Source organism: Pseudorasbora parva, chromosome 19 (assembly GCF_024679245.1).
Source record: "Pseudorasbora parva isolate DD20220531a chromosome 19, ASM2467924v1, whole genome shotgun sequence".
Taxonomy (NCBI): Eukaryota; Metazoa; Chordata; class Actinopteri; order Cypriniformes; family Gobionidae; genus Pseudorasbora; species Pseudorasbora parva.
This window is the reverse complement of record NC_090190.1, coordinates 44,346,522-44,371,670: the sequence shown is the minus strand read 5'-3', so window position 1 is coordinate 44,371,670 and position 25,149 is coordinate 44,346,522. Positions and strand designations below refer to the sequence as shown.

At 50.1% G+C, this 25,149-nt stretch overlaps 1 protein-coding gene across 2 annotated transcripts in view; it reads left to right on the top strand.

Moving 5' to 3' along the window:
• LOC137047619 (lysine-specific histone demethylase 2) overlaps positions 1-19,356 on the top strand; it is a 29,784-nt gene extending 10,428 nt beyond the window's left edge. The window contains exons 9-21 of one of the 2 annotated variants that reach the window (XM_067425409.1): positions 3,053-3,237; positions 4,994-5,164; positions 5,369-5,440; positions 7,458-7,592; positions 7,787-7,958; positions 13,185-13,312; positions 13,481-13,612; positions 14,031-14,105; positions 14,186-14,302; positions 14,987-15,112; positions 15,987-16,109; positions 16,183-16,335; positions 18,317-19,356. In XM_067425409.1, the coding sequence (XP_067281510.1) occupies positions 3,053-3,237; positions 4,994-5,164; positions 5,369-5,440; positions 7,458-7,592; positions 7,787-7,958; positions 13,185-13,312; positions 13,481-13,612; positions 14,031-14,105; positions 14,186-14,302; positions 14,987-15,112; positions 15,987-16,109; positions 16,183-16,335; positions 18,317-18,400 (1,673 nt within the window). In that variant the 3' untranslated portion in view covers positions 18,401-19,356. The remainder of the gene's footprint in view (positions 1-3,052; positions 3,238-4,993; positions 5,165-5,368; positions 5,441-7,457; positions 7,593-7,786; positions 7,959-13,184; positions 13,313-13,480; positions 13,613-14,030; positions 14,106-14,185; positions 14,303-14,986; positions 15,113-15,986; positions 16,110-16,182; positions 16,336-18,316) is intronic. The other variant, XM_067425410.1, reaches the window with a different exon arrangement.
• The last annotated feature ends 5,793 nt before the right edge of the window (positions 19,357-25,149 follow it).

Sequence of the window (25,149 nt, the reverse complement as noted above, 5' to 3'; positions counted from 1 at the left end):
ATAGGGTGGCGGAGCACTGTATTAATAATGGGGGCGGAGCACTGTATTAATAATGGGGGCGGAGCACTGTATTAATATAGGGTGGCGGAGCACTGTATTAATAATGGGGGTTGTGCACAGCATTAATAATGGGGTCAGTGCACTTTATTAATATAGGGTGGCGGAGCACTGTATTAATATAGGGTGGCGGAGCACTGTATTAATATAGGGTGGCGGTGCACTGTATTAATAATGGGGGCGGAGCACTGTATTAATATAGGGTGGCGGAGCACTGTATTAATAATGGGGGTTGTGCACAGCATTAATAATGGGGTCAGTGCACTTTATTAATATAGGGTGGCGGAGCACTTTATTAATAATGGGGGCGGTGCACAGCATTAATAATGGGGGCGGCGCACTTTATTAATATAGGGTGGCGGAGCACTGTATTAATAATGGGGGTGGTGCACAGCATTAATAATGGGGTCGGTGCACTTTATTAATATAGGGTGGCGGAGCATGGAATTAATAATGGGGGCGGTGCACAGCATTAATAATGGGGGCGGCGCACTGTATTAATAATGGGGTCGGTGCACAGCATTAATAATGGGGGCGGCGCACTGTATTAATAATGGGGTGGTGCACAGCATTAATAATGGGGTCGGTGCACTTTATTAATATAGGGTGGCGGAGCACTGTATTAATATAGGGTGGCGGAGCACTGTATTAATAATGGGGGCGGTGCACAGCATTAATAATGGGGTCGGTGCACTTTATTAATATAGGGTGGCGGAGCACTGTATTAATAATGGGGGTGGTGCACAGCATTAATAATGGGGTCGGTGCACTTTATTAATATAGGGTGGCGGAGCACTATATTAATATAGGGCGGCGGAGCACTGTATTAATAATGGGGGTGGTGCACAGCATTAATAATGGGGTCGGTGCACTTTATTAATATAGGGTGGCGGAGCACTGTATTAATAATGGGGGTGGTGCACAGCATTAACAATGGGGTCGGTGCACTTTATTAATATAGGGTGGCGGAGCACTGTATTAATAATGGGGGCGGTGCACAGCATTAATAATGGGGGCGGCGCACTGTATTAATAATGGGGTCGGTGCACTTTATTAATATAGGGTGGCGGTGCACTGTATTAATAATGGGGGCGGAGCACTGTATTAATAACGGGGGCGGTGCACTGTATTAATAATGGGGGTGGTGCACTGTATTAATAATGGGGTCAGTGCACTTTATTAATATAGGGTGGCGGAGCACTGTATTAATAATGGGGCGGTGCACAGCATTAATAATGGGGGCGACGCACTTTATTAATATAGGGTGGCGGAGCACTGTATTAATATAGGGTGGCGGAGCACTGTATTAATAATGGGGGTAATGCACAGCATTAATAATGGGGTCGGTGCACTTTATTAATATAGGGTGGCGGAGCACTGTATTAATAATGGGGGCGCTGCACAGCATTAATAATGGGGGCGGCGCACTGTAATAATAATGGGGGCGGTGCACAGCATTAATAATGGGGGCGGCGCACTGTATTAATAATGGGGTGGTGCACAGCATTAATAATGGGGTCGGTGCACTTTATTAATATAGGGTGGCGGAGCACTGTATTAATATAGGGTGGCGGAGCACTGTATTAATAATGGGGGCAGTGCACAGCATTAATAATGGGGGCGGCGCACTGTATTAATAATGGGGTGGTGCACTGTATTAATAATGGGGGTGGTGCACAGCATTAATAATGGGGTCGGTGCACTTTATTAATATAGGGTGGCGGAGCACTGTATTAATATAGGGTGGCGGAGCACTGTATTAATAATGGGGGCGGTGCACAGCATTAATAATGGGGGCGGCGCACTGTATTAATATAGGGTGGCGGTGCACAGCATTAATAATGGGGGCGGTGCACAGCATTAATAATGGGGGCGGTGCACAGCATTAATAATGGGGGCGGCGCACTGTATTAATAATGGGGGTGGTGCACAGCATTAATAATGGGGTCGGTGCACTTTATTAATATAGGGTGGCGGAGCACTGTATTAATATAGGGTGGCGGAGCACTGTATTAATAATGGGGGTGGTGCATAGCATTAATAATGGCGTCGGTGCACTTTATTAATATAGGGTGGCGGAGCACTGTATTAATATAGGGTGGCGGAGCACTGTATTAATAATGGGGGTGGTGCACAGCATTAATAATGGGGTCGGTGCACTTTATTAATATAGGGTGGCGGACCACTGTATTAATAATGGGGGCGGTGCACAGCATTAATAATGGGGGCGGCGCACTGTAATAATAATGGGGTCGGCGCACTGTATTAATAATGGGGTCGGTGCACTTTATTAATATAGGGTGGCGGTGCACTGTATTAATAATGGGGGCGGAGCACTGTATTAATAATGGGGTCGGTGCACTTTATTAATATAGGGTGGCGGTGCACTGTATTAATAATGGGGGCGGTGCACTGTATTAATAATGGGGGCGGAGCACTGTATTAATAATGGGGGCGGAGCACTGTATTAATAATGGGTGGCGGAGCACTGTATTAATATAGGGTGGCGGTGCACTGTATTAATATAGGGTGGCGGTGCACTGTATTAATAATGGGGGCGGCGCACTGTATTAATATAGGGTGGCGGTGCACTGTATTAATAATGGGGGCGGCGCACTGTATTAATAATGGGGGCGGAGCACTGTATTAATAATGGGGGCGGAGCACTGTATTAATAATGGGGGCGGAGCACTGTATTAATAATGGGGTGGGCACTCTATTAATAATGGGGGCGGAGCACTGTATTAATAATGGGGCGGGCACTCTATTAATAATGGGGGCGGGGCACTCTATTAATAATGGGGGCGGAGCACTGTATTAATAATGGGGCGGGCACTCTATTAATAATGGGGGCGGAGCACTGTATTAATAATGGGGCGGGCACTCTATTAATAATGGGGCGGACGGTGGTGGACGAAAGTGTATTTATTTTTGTGCATGTGTGTGTGTGTGTCTGTGTGTGTGTCTGTCTGTGTGTCTGTGTGTGTGTGTGTAGTTCCCGGGCTCTCCCCGTATTTCCAGCCCTTCTATCAGCCGAACGAGTGTGGGAAAGCCTTGTGTGTGAGACCTGACATGATGGAGCTGGACGAACTGTACGAGTTCCCAGAGTTCTCCAGGGATCCCACGATGTATCTGGCGCTGAGGAACCTAGTGCTGGCGTCCTGGCACCGAGACTGCAAGGTGAGAACCTTTACTAACGGGAGCTCCAGGAGAACGGCGGCTCGATTAATCACAGTTCAACCGCACACGCTTTGGCAAAGGCTGTTTTAATGTGCAGCTCAGCTCTGAGATCAGCTGTCTGACCGCCAGAGGGCGCTCTCCTCAATCCCTATGGGCCTAACACTATCAGGGAATAAACATGAGTAATAAACACACGACTACAGCAATACGTGTTTATTGTCGTAGTCAATATTAAAATATGCTGAGTGAATAATGTTGTGCTTATTCTGTGTGAGAAGCCACATCACCTCACAGTAGAGATGCTCCACCGACGTCATGAAGTGAGTTTGTTAATGAATGCTGTCTTCTGTTAAGAGGCGAGAGGTTCATAAATGCTTCTCATGTTTGATGTGTGGCTTTATCACATGCGCATTATCACAGAGCTGCTCTACACACACACACACACACACACACACACACACAAACACACACACTGCACAGACAACACACACACACAACACACCGGTTTAAGCGGCTTCAGGTTAAATGGACTGCATTTATATAGTACTTTTATCCAAAGCGCTTTACATTTTTGCCTCACATTCACCCATTCATACACCGACGGCGATGTCAGCCATGTAAGGCTCATCCAGCTCGTCGGGAGCAGCTGGGGTGAGGTGTCTTGCTCATGGACACCCCGACACTTGGTCAGGTGGAACCGGGGATTGAACCACCAACCTTCTGGTTTGTAGACAACCTACATGATCCACTGAGTCACTGCCGCCCCCAGGTTAATTATGATGAATCGTGCAGCCATATTCAGGAGACCCGCGAGAGAGCGAGGGTTAACTTCTCTTCATTATCAGCCGCTCGAGGCTCTGTGGCCGGCGCAGGTTTGGGCTTGTGTGTGTGTGTGTGTGTGTGTCAGGTGACCCGATGACCCCAGAGAATCACTCATTAGCTGTCTGTGTGTGTATCCACACCTGCTGACACCAGTGCTAACCCGGAGCAGCGGGAATCTGCTGTGTTGACTAGAGCAATATATCCAGCTGATGGATTATGGGGATATGCCACTCGCCGCGCAGGCAGTGTCTGAAGGGTTAAATACGCTACTTCAGCATCGTCTGTTTCAGGTCCACGCATACAGCAGACAATAGACTGGGGCTGGGACTTACTTGACTTGTTGGACGTTAAAAAGAGTTATTAAACGCAATAGTTTGTGAAAAACAATATCTTTCAGTCTCGTGCTGTGTGACACACACACACACAAACACACACACACACACACCGAAACGTGAACAGTTGTGGCATAACCGTTTGCTAAACATGGCTGGTCACTTTTAGAAGCTGCAGCGATGCTTTCTTCCCCAGGAGGAGTGTCAAACACATTAATGGTGTCATTCATGTCTTTTTTTTTTTTTTTTTTAAATATACTTTAAATAGATTTTACACACTAATAGCAATATCGCATTATTTAACAAGATATCGCATATCGCATGTTTCTTCAATATCACACAGCCCTAACACACACACACACACTCACTCTCCGGTTCTGACCTGGTTCTGTTCTGACCCGGTTCTGACCCGGTTCTGTTTCCGCAGGAGGTGCTGACCCGGTTCTGACCTGGTTCTGTGCTGACCCGGGTCTGACCTGGTTCTGTGCTGACCCGGGTCTGACCCGGGTCTGACCTGGTTCTGTTCTGACCCGGTTCTGACCTGGTTCTGTGCTGACCCGGTTCTGACCTGGTTCTGTGCTGACCCGGTTCTGTTTCCGCAGGAGGTGCTGACCCTGCAGAGATGTGCTCCTCATGTGATCGTGCGCGGTCTGGTGCGGGTCCGCTGTGTGCAGGAACTGGACCGGGTTCTGGACTTCATGACCCGGAAGGGCTTGATCAACACCGGAGCGCTGCAGGTCAAAGGGCCACTGCTGCCCGAGTCACAGCACAACGTGAGCCGCTTCAGTTTGGGTCATGAGGGTTTAAGGGGAGTGTGTGAGAGCGCGCGTGTGAGAGCGCGCGTGTGAGAGTGTGTGTCTAATGTGTGTGTCTAATGTGTGTGTGTAATGTGTGTGTGAGTGTGTGTGTGTAATGTGTACTGTAAGGTGTATAAACCGCATGTGTATGGCATTAACCCAGTGTTTGTGTGTGTGCAGAAGGTGCTGGTCATCGGTGCCGGTGCTGCCGGTCTCGCTGCTGCTCGCCAGCTCCAGAACTTCGGCATGCAGGTATGAGACACGCACGCACGCACACGCACACACACACACACTTATACATACACACTAAACACATTCACTCTGCTCTACTTGTCTCTTTATGTATAGTAGTGTGTGTGTATATACCGGTCTGCAGTGGTCAGTATCTATCAAAAGTGCTCCAAGGAAGGACCAGTGGAGAACCGGCCACAGGGTCATGGGCGGCCAAGGCTCATTGATGACCGTGGGGAGCGAAGGCTGGCCCGTGGGGTCCGATCAAACAGACGAGCTACTGGAGCTCAAACTGCTCCAGAAGTTAATGCTGGCTCTGATAGAAAGCTGTCAGAATACACAGAGCAGCTCAGAGCTAAAGGGTTAGTTCACCCACAAATGTAATTCTGTCATTAATGACTCGCCCTCCTGTGGTTGGACACCCGTCAGACCGTCGCTCATCTTCAGAACACAGATGAAGATATTTTAGTGTAAAGCTGAGAAAGGCTTCAGATAGGCCTCCATTGGCCTTCAGTCCATTCCCACTCACAAGACCCATAAAGGCCCTAAACACATCGACACACAGCCCATCTCACTACAGCGGCTGCACAATCACTTTACAACGCGACGAGGATAGTTATTGTGCGGAAAAATCTAAATAACGACTTTATCCGCCGAGTTCTTGTCTTCCGTGTCGGTCTCGCTCCTCCTCTTCTGGTCATGAACGGCGGATCGTCATATTCTCACGCATGCGTCGAGCTCACGGCAAGAACTCGGTGGATAAAGCCGTTATTTAGATTTTTGCACACAATAACTGCAGTTCTCCAGCCGCTGTAGTGAGATGGGCTGTGTGTCGATGTGTTCAGGGCCTTTATGGGTCTTGTGAGTGGGAATGGACTGAAGGCCAATGGAGGCCTATCTGAAGCCTTTCTCAGCTTTACACTAAAATATCTTCATCTGTGTTCTGAAGATGAGCGAAGGCCTGACGGGTGTCCGACGACATGAGGGCGAGTCATTAATGACAGAATTACATTTTAGGGTGAACTAGCCCTTTAAACTCCGGGAAAGTCTTGGGATGAGCTGCAGGAGACTTTACAAGATCTAAAGCCCACAAAGAGCCCATGCTGTGATGTCATCGCCACCCGGGGGTGCATCAGCACATGACATCACAGCATGGGTTTCCTGCCGGCCTGACCTCATCAGGACCCGTGGCCAGCGTGGAGCGGCGGGTGCCTCTCCTCTGTGGTGGAGGAAGCATAGTGCTGTGGGGCTAGTGAAGGGAACTCAATGCTTCCGCACCGACACATGTTGGGCAATGCTTGCCAGCCCTGGGGAAGGATTTATCCCAGCATGCCTGTGGCCATCTCTACTGGATAATGGGCAAAATATTCTGCCGGACACACTGCGACGTGTGTGTGTGTGTGTGTGTGAGCATACAACATAACCGATGTGTGTGTGTGTGATCATACAACATAACCGGCGTGTGTGTGTGATCATACAACATAACCGACGTGTGTGTGTGATCATACAACATAACCGACGTGTGTGTGTGATCATACAACATAACCGACGTGTGTGTGTGATCATACAACATAACCGACGTGTGTGTGTGATCATACAACATAACCAACGTGTTTGTGTGATCATACAACATAGCGCTCACTGACCCCCTTCAGCTCCTTACTGGGCGGCAGGGGCTCAGTGGTTCATGTAGGTTGTCTACAAACCGGAAGGTTGGTGGTTCGATCCCCGGTTCCACCTGACCAAGTGTCGAGGTGTCCTTGAGCAAGACACCTAACCCCAGCTGCTCCCGACGAGCTGGATGAGCCTTACATGGCTGACATCGCCGTCGGTGTATGAATGGGTGAATGTGAGGCAAGATGTAAAGCGCTCTGGATGGCCATAGGGTCTGTTAAAAGCGCTATATAAATGCAGTCCATTTACCTTACTGTGTTTTGTATATTCCTTCGTATCCTTAATATCCTTAAGGTATGTGATGATTATAACAGAGGCAGTCTGCTTGGTAAACTATCGTCTCTGTTTTCTGATTGGCCGTCAGGTGGTGGTTCTGGAGGCCAGGGAGCGAATCGGAGGCCGAGTTTGGGATGATGCGTCGCTGGGCGTGACGGTCGGACGCGGAGCTCAGATCATAAACGGCTGCGTGAATAACCCCATAGCTCTGATGTGTGAGCAGGTGACACACACACTAACACATACACACACACTAACACACATACACACACTAACACACATACACATACATATACACACACACTCACACACACACACAACATAGATTTGTCCGTGTGTTTATGTTGTAACGTGTGCTGATGCAGTGCGTGTTGCTTGTGTGCGTGTGTGTGTGTGTGTGTGTGTGTGTGTGTGCAGCTGGGTCTGCGGATGCACCGGTTGGGTGTGCGCTGTGAGCTGGTCCAGGAGGGCGGAGGGGTCACTGACCCGGCTCTGGATAAGCGGATGGACTTCCACTTCAACGCTGTTCTGGACGCCGTCTCTGAGTGGAGGAAAGACAAGCCGCAGTCCCAGGACGCACCTCTGGGGGGTGAGAGAGGCACACACACACACACACACCTGTTAGAAACATGAGCAGTAATAATAGTGTGTGTGCAGCGCTCCACATGAATGGGGAATGAGGGAGTGGTATATATGTCGGTTCAGCAAATGACTATAATCCAGGGAGCGTCTGTCCCTCTGCCTGGGCTAGGGGTTAATGGGGGACCAGAGCACAGCGATCAGTGCTGAGAGCGTCTTCCCCCCTGCCTGGGCTAGGGGTTAATGGGGGACCAGAGCACAGCGATCAGTGCTGAGAGCGTCTGTCCCTCTGCCTGGGCTAGGGGTTAATGGGGGACCAGAGCACAGCGATCAATGCTGAGAGCGTCTGTCCCTCTGCCTGGGCTAGGGGTTAATGGGGGACCAGAGCACAGCGATCAGTGCTGAGAGCGTCTGTCCCTCTGCCTGGGCTAGGGGTTAATGGGGGACCAGAGCACAGCGATCAGTGCTGAGAGCGTCTGTCCCTCTGCCTGGGCTAGGGGTTAATGGGGGACCAGAGCACAGCGATCAGTGCTGAGAGCGTCTGTCCCTCTGCCTGGGCTAGGGGTTAATGGGGGACCAGAGCACAGCGATCAGTGCTGAGAGCGTCTGTCCCTCTGCCTGGGCTAGGGGTTAATGGGGGACCAGAGCACAGCGATCAGTGCTGAGAGCGTCTGTCCCTCTGCCTGGGCTAGGGGTTAATGGGGGACCACAGCACAGCGATCAGTGCTGAGAGCGTCTGTCCCTCTGCCTGGGCTAGGGGTTAATGGGAGACCAGAGCACAGCGATCAGTGCTGAGAGCGTCTGTCCCTCTTCCGGGGCTAGGGGTTAATGGGGGACCACAGCACAGGGATCAGTGCTGAGAGTGTCTGCCCCTCTGCCTGGGCTAGGGGTTAATGGGGACCACAGCACAGCGATCAGTGCTGAGCGTCTGTCCCTCTGCCTGGGCTAGGGGTTAATGGGGGACCAGAGCACAGCGATCAGTGCTGAGAGCGTCTGTCCCTCTGCCTGGGCTAGGGGTTAATGGGGGACCAGAGCACAGCGATCAGTGCTGAGAGTGTCTGCCCCTCTGCCTGGGCTAGGGGTTAATGGGGGACCAGAGCACAGCGATCTGTGCTGAGAGCGTCTGTCCCTCTGCCTGGGCTAGGGGTTAATGGGGGACCAGAGCACAGCGATCAGTGCTGAGAGCGTCTGTCCCTCTGCCTGGGCTAGGGGTTAATTGGGGACCAGAGCACAGCGATCAGTGCTGAGAGCGTCTGCCCCTCTGCCTAGGCTAGGGGTTAATGGGGGACCAGAGCACAGCGATCAGTGCTGAGAGCGTCTGCCCCTCTGCCTGGGCTAGGGGTTAATGGGGGACCACAGCACAGCGATCAGTGCTGAGAGTGTCTGCCCCTCTGCCTGGGCTAGGGGTTAATCGGGGACCACAGCACAGCGATCAGTGCTGAGAGTGTCTGCCCCTCTGCCTGGGCTAGGGGTTAATGGGAGACCAGAGCACAGCGATCAGTGCTGAGAGCGTCTGTCCCTCTTCCGGGGCTAGGGGTTAATGGGGGACCAGAGCACAGCGATCAGTGCTGAGAGCGTCTGCCCCTCTGCCTGGGCTAGGGGTTAATGGGGGACCAGAGCACAGCGATCAGTGCTGAGAGCGTCTGTCCCTCTGCCGGGGCTAGGGGTTAATGGGGGACCAGAGCACAGCGATCAGTGCTGAGAGCGTCTGTCCCTCTGCCTGGGCTAGGGGTTAATGGGGGACCAGAGCACAGCGATCAGTGCTGAGAGCGTCTGTCCCTCTGCCTGGGCTAGGGGTTAATGGGGGACCAGAGCACAGCGATCAGTGCTGAGAGCGTCTGTCCCTCTGCCTGGGCTAGGGGTTAATGGGGGACCAGAGCACAGCGATCAGTGCTGAGAGCGTCTGTCCCTCTGCCTGGGCTAGGGGTTAATGGGGGACCAGAGCACAGCGATCAGTGCTGAGAGCGTCTGTCCCTCTGCCTGGGCTAGGGGTTAATGGGGGACCACAGCACAGCGATCAGTGCTGAGAGCGTCTGTCCCTCTGCCTGGGCTAGGGGTTAATGGGAGACCAGAGCACAGCGATCAGTGCTGAGAGCGTCTGTCCCTCTTCCGGGGCTAGGGGTTAATGGGGGACCACAGCACAGGGATCAGTGCTGAGAGTGTCTGCCCCTCTGCCTGGGCTAGGGGTTAATGGGGACCACAGCACAGCGATCAGTGCTGAGCGTCTGTCCCTCTGCCTGGGCTAGGGGTTAATGGGGGACCAGAGCACAGCGATCAGTGCTGAGAGCGTCTGTCCCTCTGCCTGGGCTAGGGGTTAATGGGGGACCAGAGCACAGCGATCAGTGCTGAGAGTGTCTGCCCCTCTGCCTGGGCTAGGGGTTAATGGGGGACCAGAGCACAGCGATCTGTGCTGAGAGCGTCTGTCCCTCTGCCTGGGCTAGGGGTTAATGGGGGACCAGAGCACAGCGATCAGTGCTGAGAGCGTCTGTCCCTCTGCCTGGGCTAGGGGTTAATTGGGGACCAGAGCACAGCGATCAGTGCTGAGAGCGTCTGCCCCTCTGCCTAGGCTAGGGGTTAATGGGGGACCAGAGCACAGCGATCAGTGCTGAGAGCGTCTGCCCCTCTGCCTGGGCTAGGGGTTAATGGGGGACCACAGCACAGCGATCAGTGCTGAGAGTGTCTGCCCCTCTGCCTGGGCTAGGGGTTAATCGGGGACCACAGCACAGCGATCAGTGCTGAGAGTGTCTGCCCCTCTGCCTGGGCTAGGGGTTAATGGGAGACCAGAGCACAGCGATCAGTGCTGAGAGCGTCTGTCCCTCTTCCGGGGCTAGGGGTTAATGGGGGACCAGAGCACAGCGATCAGTGCTGAGAGCGTCTGCCCCTCTGCCTGGGCTAGGGGTTAATGGGGGACCAGAGCACAGCGATCAGTGCTGAGAGCGTCTGTCCCTCTGCCGGGGCTAGGGGTTAATGGGGGACCAGAGCACAGCGATCAGTGCTGAGAGCGTCTGTCCCTCTGCCTGGGCTAGGGGTTAATGGGGGACCAGAGCACAGCGATCAGTGCTGAGAGCGTCTGTCCCTCTGCCTGGGCTAGGGGTTAATGGGGGACCAGAGCACAGCGATCAGTGCTGAGAGCGTCTGTCCCTCTGCCTGGGCTAGGGGTTAATGGGGGACCAGACCACAGCGATCAGTGCTGAGAGCGTCTGTCCCTCTGCCTGGGCTAGGGGTTAATGGGGGACCAGAGCACAGCGATCAGTGCTGAGAGCGTCTGTCCCTCTGCCTGGGCTAGGGGTTAATGGGGGACCAGAGCACAGCGATCAGTGCTGAGAGCGTCTGCCCCTCTGCCTGGGCTAGGGGTTAATGGGGGACCAGAGCACAGCGATCAGTGCTGAGAGCGTCTGTCCCTCTGCCTGGGCTAGGGGTTAATGGGGGACCAGAGCACAGCGATCAGTGCTGAGAGCGTCTGTCCCTCTGCCTGGGCTAGGGGTTAATGGGGGACCAGAGCACAGCGATCAGTGCTGAGAGCGTCTGTCCCTCTGCCTGGGCTAGGGGTTAATGGGGGACCAGAGCACAGCGATCAGTGCTGAGAGCGTCTGTCCCTCTGCCTGGGCTAGGGGTTAATGGGGGACCAGAGCACAGCGATCAGTGCTGAGAGCGTCTGTCCCTCTGCCTGGGCTAGGGGTTAATGTGGGACCAGAGCACAGCGATCAGTGCTGAGAGCGTCTGTCCCTCTGCCTGGGCTAGGGGTTAATGGGGGACCACAGCACAGCGATCAGTGCTGAGAGCGTCTGTCCCTCTGCCTGGGCTAGGGGTTAATGGGGGACCAGAGCACAGCGATCAGTGCTGAGAGCGTCTGTCCCTCTTCCGGGGCTAGGGGTTAATGGGGGACCAGAGCACAGCGATCAGTGCTGAGAGCGTCTGCCCCTCTGCCTGGGCTAGGGGTTAATGGGGGACCACAGCACAGCGATCAGTGCTGAGAGCGTCTGTCCCTCTGCCTGGGCTAGGGGTTAATGGGGGACCAGAGCACAGCGATCAGTGCTGAGAGCGTCTGCCCCTCTGCCTGGGCTAGGGGTTAATGGGGGACCAGAGCACAGCGATCAGTGCTGAGAGCGTCTGTCCTTCTGCCTGGGCTAGGGGTTAATGGGGGACCTCAGCACAGCGATCAGTGCTGAGAGTGTCTGTCCCTCTGCCTGGGCTAGGGGTTAATGGGGGACCAGAGCACAGCGATCAGTGCTGAGAGCATCTGCCCCTCTGCCTGGGCTAGGGGTTAATGGGGGACCAGAGCACAGCGATCAGTGCTGAGAGTGTCTGTCCCTCTGCCTGGGCTAGGGGTTAATGGGGGACCAGAGCACAGCGATCAGTGCTGAGAGCGTCTGTCCCTCTGCCTGGGCTAGGGGTTAATGGGGGACCAGAGCACAGCGATCAGTGCTGAGAGCGTCTGCCCCTCTGCCTGGTCTAGGGGTTAATGGGGGACCAGAGAGAGGAAAAATGGGCGTGATGGCGTTCTAGCAGCTCGGTGAAGAGCCGAAGAGCAAAGGGGATGGCCCATACGACGGCCTTTATATGTCAGGTGTGAATAAAGGAGTCTCCAGCAGATGCCGCTCGAGCGCGATCTCCCATAGTCATGTGTTCTACCGACTGAACCGACTGCATAGGAACGACTCCGCATTCTTCAATGAATCAATCGTTTGAATGAATCGTTTGAATGAATCGACTCACCTGCTGCCCCCTACTGGTGGGGTAGTTTCATATACTTTTCAACATTTATTTTGTTTATTCAAAAATACAAATCTCATAACATTGTTTAATGCAGCTGTAATGTTTCACTGTAAATGATTTAATTTGATTGGTAAAAGTCCTATAGCGTCTTATTTTAATGTATAGATCAAATTTAAGAATATAATATGAAACCTGAAGCACAGCTTATATTTAATCAGATTAGGGGAAAATGCCCTTTATAAAAGTTAATATATCACAAATATGCAGATTTAAAATATGTCAAAGCTGATTAAACACTGGTGAGAATATTACTTCAGAATCAAATATATTTACAACACACACACACACACACACACACACGCGCACACCTAACTTTTTTTATTCGGACAAGTGAATGAGCGATTGACTGAAGGAGAAGCACAGGAACACGCTTAATGTGGAGCCCTGAGAGTGTGTGTGTGAAACTGATGTGTGTCCGTTTGTTTGTTTGTTTGTTGTTGTTGTTGTGCCGGATGAGCAGAGAAGATTGAGGAAGTGTATAAGGCGTTCCTGCAGGAGTCCGGACTCCAGTTCACGGAGCTGGAGGAGAAAGTGCTGCACTTCCATCTCAGCAACCTGGAGTACGCCTGCGGGAGCACACTGGACCAGGTGTGTGTGTGTGTGTGTGTGTGAGAGTGAGTGTGAGTAAGTGTCAGAGTGTTTGTGTGTGTGTGTGTGTGTGTGTGTGTGTGTGTGTGTGTGTGTGTGTGTGTGTGTGTGTGTGTGTGTGTGTGACTCGAGCTGTAGTTAATCAGTGTGTGTGTGTGTGTATGGCAGGTGTCGGCGCGCTCCTGGGATCATAACGAGTGTTTCGCTCAGTTCTCCGGCGATCACACACTCCTCACTGACGGATACTCGTCTGTCCTGAACAATCTGGCTCAGGGACTCGACATCCGGCTCAACACTGCGGTACTTCAGCACACACACACACACACACACACACACACACACACACACACACACACACACACACACACACACACACACACACACTCTCTCTCTCAAACACACACACACACACACACACACACACACACACACACACACACACACTCTCTCTCTCTCTCTCTCACACACACACACACACACACTCAAACTCGCAGACACACACTCTCTCACATGCAAACACACTCTCTCTCACACACACACACACACACACACACACACTCTCTCTCAAACACACACACACACACACACACACACACACACACACATGCACGCACGCGCACACACACACCTTCGGTGTGGCTCCAGCTGCTCACAGTGTGTGTGTGTGTGTGTGTGTGTGTGTGTGTGTGTGTGTGTGTGTGTGTGTGTGTGTGTGCAGGTCCAGCATGTGGATTATTCTGGAGATGTAGTGAAGGTCACGTCCACCTGTGGGTCGCACTGGACGGCACAGAAGGTCAGAAGGTCACAGACACTGAACCTAACCCTTCGTCTCGACCTCTGACCTCTGACCTGAGTGTGGTGTCTGCTCTTCAGGTGCTGGTGACGGTTCCGCTGGCGCTGCTGCAGAAGAGCTTTATCTCCTTCAGCCCTCCACTGCCCGAGAGGAAGCTCAAAGCCATCCACAGCCTGGGGGCCGGAGTCATCGAGAAGGTGTGTGTGTGTGTGTGTGTGTGTGTGTGCCCTCCACTGCCCGAGAGGAAGCTCAAAGCCATCCACAGCCTGGAGGCCGGAGTCATCGAGAAGGTGTGTGTGTGTGTGTGTGTGTGTGTGTGTGTGTGTGTGAGAGGGTGTGTGCGTGTGTGTGTGTGCGTGTGTGTGTGGGTGCCCTCCACTGCCCGAGAGGAAGCTCAAAGCCATCCACAGCCTGGGGGCCGGAGTCATCGAGAAGGTGTGTGTGTGTGTGTGTGTGTGTGTGTGTGTGTGTGTGTGTGTGTGTGTGTGTGTGAGAGGGTGTGTGAGAGGGTGTGTGCGTGTGTGTGTGTGCGTGTGTGTGTGGGTGCCCTCCACTGCCCGAGAGGAAGCTCAAAGCCATCCACAGCCTGGGGGCCGGAGTCATCGAGAAGGTGTGGTGTGTGTGTGTGTGTGTGTGTGTGTGTGTGTGTGTGTGTGTGTGTGTGTGTGTGCCCTCCACTGCCCGAGAGGAAGCTCAAAGCCATCCACAGCCTGGAGGCCGGAGTCATCGAGAAGATGTGTGTGTGTGTGTGTGCTGTAGTCCACAGCCTGGGGGCCGGAGTCATCGAGAAGGTGTGTGTGTCTGTGTGTGTGTGTGTGTGTGTGTGTGTGTGTGTGTGTGGCGATGTCTCGTCCGGGACGCTCACTCTCTCCTGTGTTTAGGTCGCCCTGCGGTTCCCCACTCGCTTCTGGGACAGTAAGATCCAGGGAGCGGATTATTTCGGCCACGTCCCGCCCTGTCCGGAGAAGCGAGGCCTGTTCAGTGTGTTCTACGACATGCGTCCGCAGGTACAACACACACACACACACTCACTCACACACACTCAGAGCTCACACACACACACGCGCGCGCGGACTACAGCTCTCACACACACGCGCGCGGACTACAGCTCTCACACACACGCGCGCGGACTACAGCTCTCACACACACGAGCGCGGACTACAGCTCTCACACACACGCGCGCGGACTACAGCTCTCACACACACGCGCGCGGACTACAGCTCGCACACACACGCGCGCGGACTATACCTCTCTCTTACACACGCGCGCGGACTACAGCTCTCTCACACACGCGCGCGGACTACAGCTCTCTCACACACGCGCGCGGACTACAGCTCTCTCACACACGCGCGCGGACTACAGCTCTCTCACACGCGCGCGGACTACAGCTCTCTCACACACGCGCGCGGACTACAGCTCTCTCACACACGCGCGCGGACTACAGCTCTCTCACACACGCGCGCGGACTACAGCTCTCTCACACACGCGCGCGGACTACAGCTCTCTCACACGCGCGCGCGGACTACAGCTCGCACACACACACGCGCGCGCGGACTACAGCTCGCACACACACACGCGCGCGGACTACAGCTCGCACACACACGCGCGCGGACTACAGCTCGCACACACGCGCGCGGACTACAGCTCGCACACACGCGCGCGGACTACAGCTCGCACACACACACGCGCGCGGACTACAGCTCGCACACACACGCGCGCGGACTACAGCTCGCACACACACGCGCGCGGACTACAGCTCGCACACACACTCGCGCGGACTACAGCTCGCGTGCGCGCGGATGAAGAATAAAGATGATGACTTGATCAGGGGTTAAAGACGTGTGTGTGCGTGTGTGCGTGTGCGCGTGTGTGTGTGTGCAGGGGGAGGAGTGTGTGCTGATGACGGTGATCACGGGCGATGCTCTTGCGCTGGTCAGGGATCTGCAGGACTCACAGGTGGTGGATCTGTGCATGAGCGTCCTCAGAGAGCTCTTCCAGGAGCAGGTGAGACTCCTTATTAAGGTCCAGACGTGTGTGTGTGTGTGTGACAGGGTGTAATGTTATGATGTTTTGTTAGGACGTTCCGGATCCGGTGAAGTACCTGGTGACGCGCTGGAGCAGAGACTCGTGGTCTCAGATGTCCTACAGCTTCGTGAAGACGGGCGGCAGCGGAGAGGCCTATGACATCATCGCAGAAGACGTGCAAGGAAAGCTGTTCTTCGCTGGCGAGGTCGGTGTGTGTGTGTGTGTGTCTGTCTGTCTATCTGTCTGTGTGTGTCTCCGACTCTCTGTCTGTCTGTCTGTGTGTCCAACTGTGTGTCTGTCTGTCTGTCTGTGTCTGACTGTCTGTCTGTGTGTCCGACTGTATGTCTGTCTGTCTGTCTGTGTGTCTGACTGTATGTCTGTCTGTCTGTGTGTCCAACTGTCTGTCTGTCTGTCTGTCTGTGTCCAACTGTACGTCTGTCTGTCTGTGTGTCCGACTGTCTGTCTGTCTGTGTCCAACTGTATGTCTGTCTGTCTGTGTGTCCAACTGTCTGTCTGTCTGTCTGTGTGTCCAACTGTATGCCTGTCTGTCTGTCTGTCTATGTGTCAAACTGTATGTCTGTCTGCCTGTCTGTCTGTGTCCAACTGTCTGTCTTTCTGTCTGTGTCCAACTGTCTGTCTGTCTGTGTGTGCGTCTGACTGTCTGTCTGTATGTCTGTGTGTCTGTCTGTCTGTCTGTCTGTCTGTGTGTCTGTCTGTCTGTGTGTCTGTCTGTCTGTCAGTATGTCTGTATGTCTGTCTGTCTGTGTGTCTATCTGTCTGGGTGTCTGTCTGTGTGTCTGTCTCACTGACTGTCTGTCTGACTCTCTGTATGTCTGTCTGTCTGTCTTTCTGTCTGTGTGTCTGTCTGTCGACTGTGTCTGTCTGTCTGTGTGTCTGTGTGTCTATCTCCCTGTGTGTGTGTCTGTCTGTATGTCTGTCTATCTGTCTGTGTGTCTGTCTGTTTTTGTGTCTGTGTGTCTGTCTGTATGTATGTCTGTCTATCTGTCTGCCTGTGTGTCTGTCTTTGTGTCTGTCTATCTGTCTGTCTGTGTCTGTCTGTCTGTCTGTGTGTCTGTCTATCTGTCTGTGTGCCTGTCTGTCTGTCTGTTTGTCTGTCTATCTGTCTGTGTGTCTGTCTATCTGTCTGTGTGCCTGTCTGTCTGTGTGTCTGTCTGTTTGTCTGTCTATCTGTCTGTCTGTGTGTCTGTCTGTCTGTGTGTCTGTCTGTCTATCTGCCTCTGTGTGTCTGTCTGTCTGTCTATCTGTCTGTGTGTCTGTCTGTCTTTGTGTCTGTGTGTCTGTATGTATGTATGTCTGTCTGTCTGTGTGTCTGTCTGTCTGTCTGTTTCTGTCTGTGTCTGTCTGTGTGTCTGCGTGTCTGTGTGTCTGTCTGTCTGTGTGTCTGTCTATATGTCTGTCTGTGTGTCTGTCAATCTGTCTGTCTGTGTGCCTGTCTGTCTGTGTGTCTGTCTATCTGTTTGTGTGTCTATCCTTCTGTGTGTATGTCTGTGTGTCTGTCTCACTGTCTGTCTCACTGTCTGTCTTTCTGTCTGTCTGTCTGACTGTCTGTCTGTCTCACTGACTGACTGTCTGACTGACTGTCTTACAGTCTGTCTATCTGTCTGTCTGTCTGTGTGCATGTCTGTATGTGTGTCTATCTGTCTGTGTGTCTGTCTGTGTGTCTGTCTATCTGTGTGTCTGTCTGTGTGTCTGTCGGTATGTCTGTCTATCTGTCTGTCTGTCTGTGTGTCTGTCTGTGTCTGTCTGTGTGTCTGTCTTTCTGTGTTTCTCACTGACTGTCTGTCTGACTCTCTGTATGTCTGTCGACTGTGTCTGTCTGTCTGTATGTCTGTCTATCTGTCTGTGTGTCTGTCTATCAGTCTGTCTGTATATCTGTCTGTGTGTGTGTCTGTCTGTCTGTCTATCTGTCTGTGTCTGTCTGTCTGTCTCGCTGACTGTCTGTCTGTCTGTCTGTGTGTCTATCTGTCTGTCTCACTGACTGTCTGTCTGTCTGTGTATCTGACTGTCTGTCTGTCTGTCTGTCTATCTGTCTGTCTGTCCTCACTGACTGTCTTTCTGTCTGTCGACTGTCCGTCTATCTGTCTGATGACTATCTGTCTGTCTGTCTGTCTCACTGACTGTCTGTCTGTCTGTCTGCATTGCTAATTAGTTTTTCTATTCTTCAGGCCACAAACAGACACTTTCCTCAGACGGTGACGGGCGCGTATCTGAGCGGAGTGCGAGAGGCCAGCAAGATCGCAGCTCTGTAGAGCTGTCTCACCCTCAGCTGTCTCACCCTTTATAACTGTCTCACCCTCCACTCCTGTCTCACCTTCAACTGTCTCATCCTCCACAGCTGTCTCACTCTTCAGTCCTGTCTTACCTTCAGCTGTCTCACCCTTTATAACTGTCTCACCCTCGACTCCTGTCTTACCTTCAGCTGTCTCATCCTTCACAGCTGTCTCACCCTTCAGTCCTGTCTTACCTTCAGCTCTGTCTTACCTTCAGCTGTCTCACCCTCCACAACTGTGTTATCCTCCACAGCTCTCACCCTCAGCTCTCACACTCCACAGCTGTCTCATCCTCCACAGCTGTCTCACCCTCCAGCCCTGTCTTACCTTCAGCTGTCACACCCTCCAGGCCTGTCTTACCTTCAGTTGTCTCACCCTCCAGTCCTGTCTTACCTTCAGCTGTCTCACCCTTTATAACTGTCTTACCCTCAGCTTTCTTACCCTCCACTGCTGTCTCACCCTCCACTGCTGTCTCACCACTACCGCAGTGCTGCAGGACTGTGATCATTATAGATGACCTGAGGACACACACACACACACACACTGAAACAGTGATGCAGTGCTCATTGATGTCAGATACACTCACCTGTCTTCACTCAGGTGTTTTACCAGCTGTATTTATGAACTTTCATTTCACCTTTTACAGCTTTTAGGTGGTTAAACATCACAGTTGGACCCCATGTACGAGCTGCAGTCTGTTCCGCATCACTGCTGAAATGATATCGTGTCTGTGATTCTCTGATATGGGTTCTTTTGTAGGTTTATGTAAAGAGATGCTTTATTCTGTAAATTTAATTTTGTCATAGACATCTGTTCAAATGAATTATAGAAATATTTTGCTTAATTACACTTGTTTTGAAACGATTGTGTGTGTTGTTCCTTCTTTGTTTTATCTTTATCAAATGTTCTAAAAATATTAAAAATTGTAAATTATTCTACAACTTTTTTTGCCTTTTGATTCAGTTTATATCTGAGTTCAGGTGTGAATTTAAAACTTTTTTTTTTGCAGTTGTTCCATTCAGACGATGCACTGTGGAGGGTTTGGGAATATTCACATAATTTCTACACGTAAATCTTATATTATTATAGATATATTAATTTTAGAAGAGAAAAAAACATCCTGTTGTTTAAACCAGTGGTTCTCAACCCTAACCAGAGAGGACGTTATCCGCACTTATTACCGGGAGCCAGAGCGCCTGACATCAAAGCAAATTTAAAAGTGCTGGCTAATACTAATATTCAATTCTCTAAGATTATTATTATTATTCACGTCGGCACTAATGATGTTTGACTTCGCCAGTCGAAGATCACCAAAATTAACATTTAAAGTGTTGTGTGAACTCGCAAGTACGATGTAAGCTAAAGTTTATTGCTCTGGTCCACTCCCTGTTAAAAGGAGTGATGAGAAAGTTAGCAGATTATCATCACTCAATGGCTGGTTGTCTAAGTGGTGTCTGCAAAATAACATAGGGTTCAGAGACAACTGGAAAAGTTTTTTGGGCAGACCTGACCTGTTGAAGATAGACGGCATTCATCCCTCCTGGGCTGGAGCTGCTCTTCTCTAGTAATTTGGCACACGGTCTTAGAGCTAAATCTTGACTCACTGGGGACCAGGTCAGGAAGCAGACAAACTGGCTAAACCAACCGTCTGCTAGCTGTCTCACGTCACCAGAGTCAGATACACACAAACACACGCACACACACACTGTCTCATGTCACCAGAGTCAGACACACACACACACACACACACACACACACACACACACACTGTCTCACGTCACCAGAGTCAGATACACACACACACACACACACACACACTGTCTCACGTCACCAGAGTCAGATACACAAACACACACACACTGTCTCACGTCACCAGAGTCAGATACACAAACACACACACACACACACACTGTCTCATGTCACCAGAGTCAGATACACACACACACACACACTGTCTCACGTCACCAGAGTCAGATACACACACACACACACACACACTGTCTCATGTCACCAGAGTCAGCTAAATCCCAGCACATAGAGACTCTTTCACCCAGATATTATCACATAGGCTGCGTCCGAAATCGCGTACTATGTGAGAAGGTACATCATTTGAATTAGAACGTACTTCACGACCGTTAAAAAAGTATGTTCTATTTAGTATGAATACGGGTAGTATGAATGGAGTCGGACGTACTACACGTGCGCCATGATGGAATTGTCACGTGATAGACGCTGTCATGACACCGCAGAGGTTAATGAGCATTCTCCACCGACTACTGACATTCGCGAGCAATGTTTTTAGATCTGCTTCGCTTTTATCTGCGTTTTTACATCGAACTCACAATCCAGAGGAGGCATCGGTCAGCTACTCGCAGGTCACGCCTACGTCGAGAACTTGTGCGGAATTTCTCAAATAATGCAAGTATTATAATTTATTTAGGGCAGGCTTCAAATACGGCAGGACGATAACCACTGCCACTAAAGATTGCTTTGTCCATAATCTTCCTCATCAGTTCCATCTGCTCAGCATTACAGATAGCCGAGAGGAACTCGATGCTGCAACCGAAACTATTGATCAGCTTATTTTTCGACTCTCTAAGAAGAAAACTAACACAACAAAAAATAAAGCTTCAGCTTCTGACGTTTGTAAACAGCACAGCAGTGATGACTTTATGAACTTCTTTACTAGTAAGATTGATAATATTAGGAATAAAATTATAACCATGCAGCCGTCTACTACAGTATCACTTCAGACAGAGCACTGTAGTGTCACTGAGGAGAAATTACACTCATTCACTGCTATAGGAGAACACACACACACACACACACTCATTCACTGCTATAGGAGAGCACACACACACACACACACTCATTCACTGCTATAGGAGAGCACACACACACACATTCACTGCTATAGGAGAACACACACACACACACACACACACACACACACACACACTCATTCACTAGTATAGGAGAACACACACATACACTCATTCACTGCTATAAGAGAACACACACACACATTCAGTGCTATAGGAGAACACACACACACACACACACTCATTCACTGCTATAGGAAAACACACACACACACACACACTCATTCACTGCTATAGGAGAACACACACACACACTCATTCACTACTATAGGTGAACACACACACACACACACACACACACACACACACTCATTCACTGCTATAAGAGAACACACACACACATACACACATTCACTGCTATAGGAGAACACACACACACACACATTCACTGCTATAGGAGAACACACACACACACACACTCATTCACTGCTATAGGAGAACACACACACACACACACACACACACACACACACACACTCATTCACTGCTATAGGAGAACACACACACACACACTCATTCACTGCTATAGGAGAACACACACACTCATTGACTGCTATAGGAGAACACACACACACACACTCATTCACTGCTATAGGAGAACACACACACTCATTGACTGCTATAGGAGAACACACACACTCATTCACTGCTATAGGAGAACACACACACACACACACACACACACACACACACACACACACACACTCATTCACTGCTATAGGAGAACACACACACTCATTCACTGCTATAGGAGAACACACACACTCATTCACTGCTATAGGAGAACACACACACTCATTCACTGCTATAGGAGAACACACACACTCATTCACTGCTATAGGAGAACACACACACACTCATTGACTGCTATAGGAGAACACACACACTCATTCACTGCTATAGGAGAACACACACACACACACTCATTCACTGCTATAGGAGAACACACACACTCATTCACTGCTATAGGAGAACACACACACACACACTCATTCACTGCTATAGGAGAACACACACACTCATTCACTGCTATAGGAGAACACACACACACACACACACACACACACACACACACACACACACACACACACTCATTCACTGCTATAGGAGAACACACACACACACACTCATTCACTGCTATAGGAGAACACACACACTCATTCACTGCTATAGGAGAACACACACATCGTGTCTGCTTGACCCTACACCGGCTAGGCTACTAGAGATGCTTCCAGAAGTCAGAGATCCCATCTTTGACATCAGGATATGAGCCAAAAACCTTTAAGTTGGCTATAATTAAACCACTTATTAAAAAAACACAGCTTGATCCTAAAGCATTAGTCAATTACAGGCTGATCTCAGATTGACCCTTTCTGTCAAAAACACTAGAAAAGGCCGTGTCCTCACTATTATGCTCCTTTTAGAAAGAAATGATATCTGAGAGGATTTCCAGTCAGGATGTCAGCGCTATCAGGTGTAGCCGTTAATGAAGAGATGTCTTCTGAATAAGCCGGCGGTAGGAGTGGGATCTATGGAACCGCGTCAGAGCGTTATGTACAGCCACTACTTTCTCATTCTGAAAAAGGTCGGTAGCTTGTTTTGGAACCAAAGATCGCTGAATAAAGCCATGGCCACGCGCTCGTTCAAGATGACTACCGTAAAGCGGATCCATGCGCACGTCTAACCCGGGGGCTGGGTTAATGCGGTGGAGCTGAAGGAGCGCTTACTTTCACATCCAAATATCGCCTCATTACAGGCTAGGGGTGTACCGATCCATCTACACCGATGCATCGATTTATATTCCTATGAGCCAACTACATCGATCTGTGCTCGGCAAGTTGGCCTTCCGGACGACATATATCGATCTAATATCGCTTTAAAAGGTAATCGATCGATTGTATCGATAATGGGAAATAACGCATTTGATTTAATCACGTCAGACTTTATCTGGATGTTTTTTCTCAGCCCTATTAATGATAAAGGCGTTAAACGTTACTCAGTCTGCCTGTGTGTGACGTCAGCAGTGGTGGAATGTAATGAAGTACTAATACTTCGTTACTTTACTTAAGTACATTTTTCACGTATCTGTACTTTACTTAAGTAGAATAAATAGTGCATACTTTTTACTTTTACTTCGTTACATTTTGCAGCAATTATTATACTTTCTACTCCACTACATTTCTACAACGTTTCGTCACATTTTCTGATCAGTTTCAGGGCTGGAGATTAAGGCTCGCCCGGATAATAATATATAATGTAGCCTACGTTATTAATGAACTGACGGTGGCGCTGTTGAGGCTCGCGCCGCCTCTCGAGGAGAAATGGAAACAAATCAGCCCCGCTCACACAAAGAAACTCAGTAACATACTGCATTAAACATTCAAAATGTTTAGTTTTTATATTTTATAACAGTTAAAAAAACATCACATGACACGACCAACGAGTGTAGTTTTCCTGAATACCATCACGACAGAAAATGTGACACTGATTTCATTTGACAGTTCCATAAACAATGAATTAACATCAAGTCACTTACAATTTATTGATTGCTTTATTGCTTTTGTACTATTTCAGCAGCGAAAATATTTCCACATCTGAACCATAACGTATTGCACAGCAACAGCGCGTTACTGAATCAAAGATTCAATGCCCTGTTATTAACGACTGCCTCATTTATGAACGAATCAGCCGTTTGAACGAATCGACTCAGTGACTCTCTCATAAGGATTCACCTGCCGCCATCTACTGGTGGTTTAGTTCACTTTTTAGTAAAAACAATCTCATAGCATTATTTAGTGCAGTTGATTGGTAACAACCCTATTGTATCTTATTCTAATTTAATTTATTAATCAAATGTAAGAATATAAAGGGAAGGCTGAAGCAAAGACTATATTTAATAAGATTAGGGGAAAATGTCCTTTATAAAAGGTAAAAATATCATAAATATGAAGGTTTAAATACACCAAAGCTGATGAGAATGTTGTCCTTTAACTTTGCAGATAAGCAGAACTGTAAGTCAGAATGTGAACTGGGCAACAGATGGTCAGAACAATTACACTAACCCAAAACTAACTCAATTAAAACGCCAGCGCTCATACGGTTTTCTTCTTTTTAATTATTAGAATTAGACATTAAGAGAATACATTTTTATGCAAGTACTTTTACTTTTAATACTTAAAGTACATTTAAAATCAGGTACTTTTTACGTTTTACTTAATTAGGGTTGTCGTTGTAGGACTTCTGCTTTTACTAAAGTAAATATATTTCTGTTTACTTGTACTTTTACTTCAGTACTGAGATTCAGTCCTTCCTCCACCACTGGACGTCTGCCGCACGCGCAAAGAAAACTAACCCTAGCATGGCGGATGGCAGAGCCGAAGCCGAGGAGGGAGAATGATCAGGCCAGCGCCGCGGTCCAGTGTGAGGACACACTTCAGTAAAGACGGAGCTGTTCTGAAGGAGTCGCTCGCTGTATATCCATAATTAATTGATATCTGATTCCCTTAAAAGAAACTGAATCGTTTCGGATCGGATCGTATCGTTCTAAATGAACCGTTATCGTCCTTGAATCGTATCGACATCCTCAAATCGTTGTTAAAACGAATCGCTGCACCCCTATTGCATTCGAAGAGTCCCATTCCTGTCCTGCCGTTTGGGCCGGCTGTGGCCTCACACACGGTCACGAAGTGTGTGAAGGCAGAGCTTTCCCCTTTGAGACTTCAACGACTGGCTTATCAATGCTCAGTCCTGTGATGTGCTGAAGAGCCACGAGCACGAGCTGCTTGCCCAGTTAGGGTGTCTTACGCGTGTCTTACCCCATTCTGTGTTCAGTGAGGAACGCTGGGA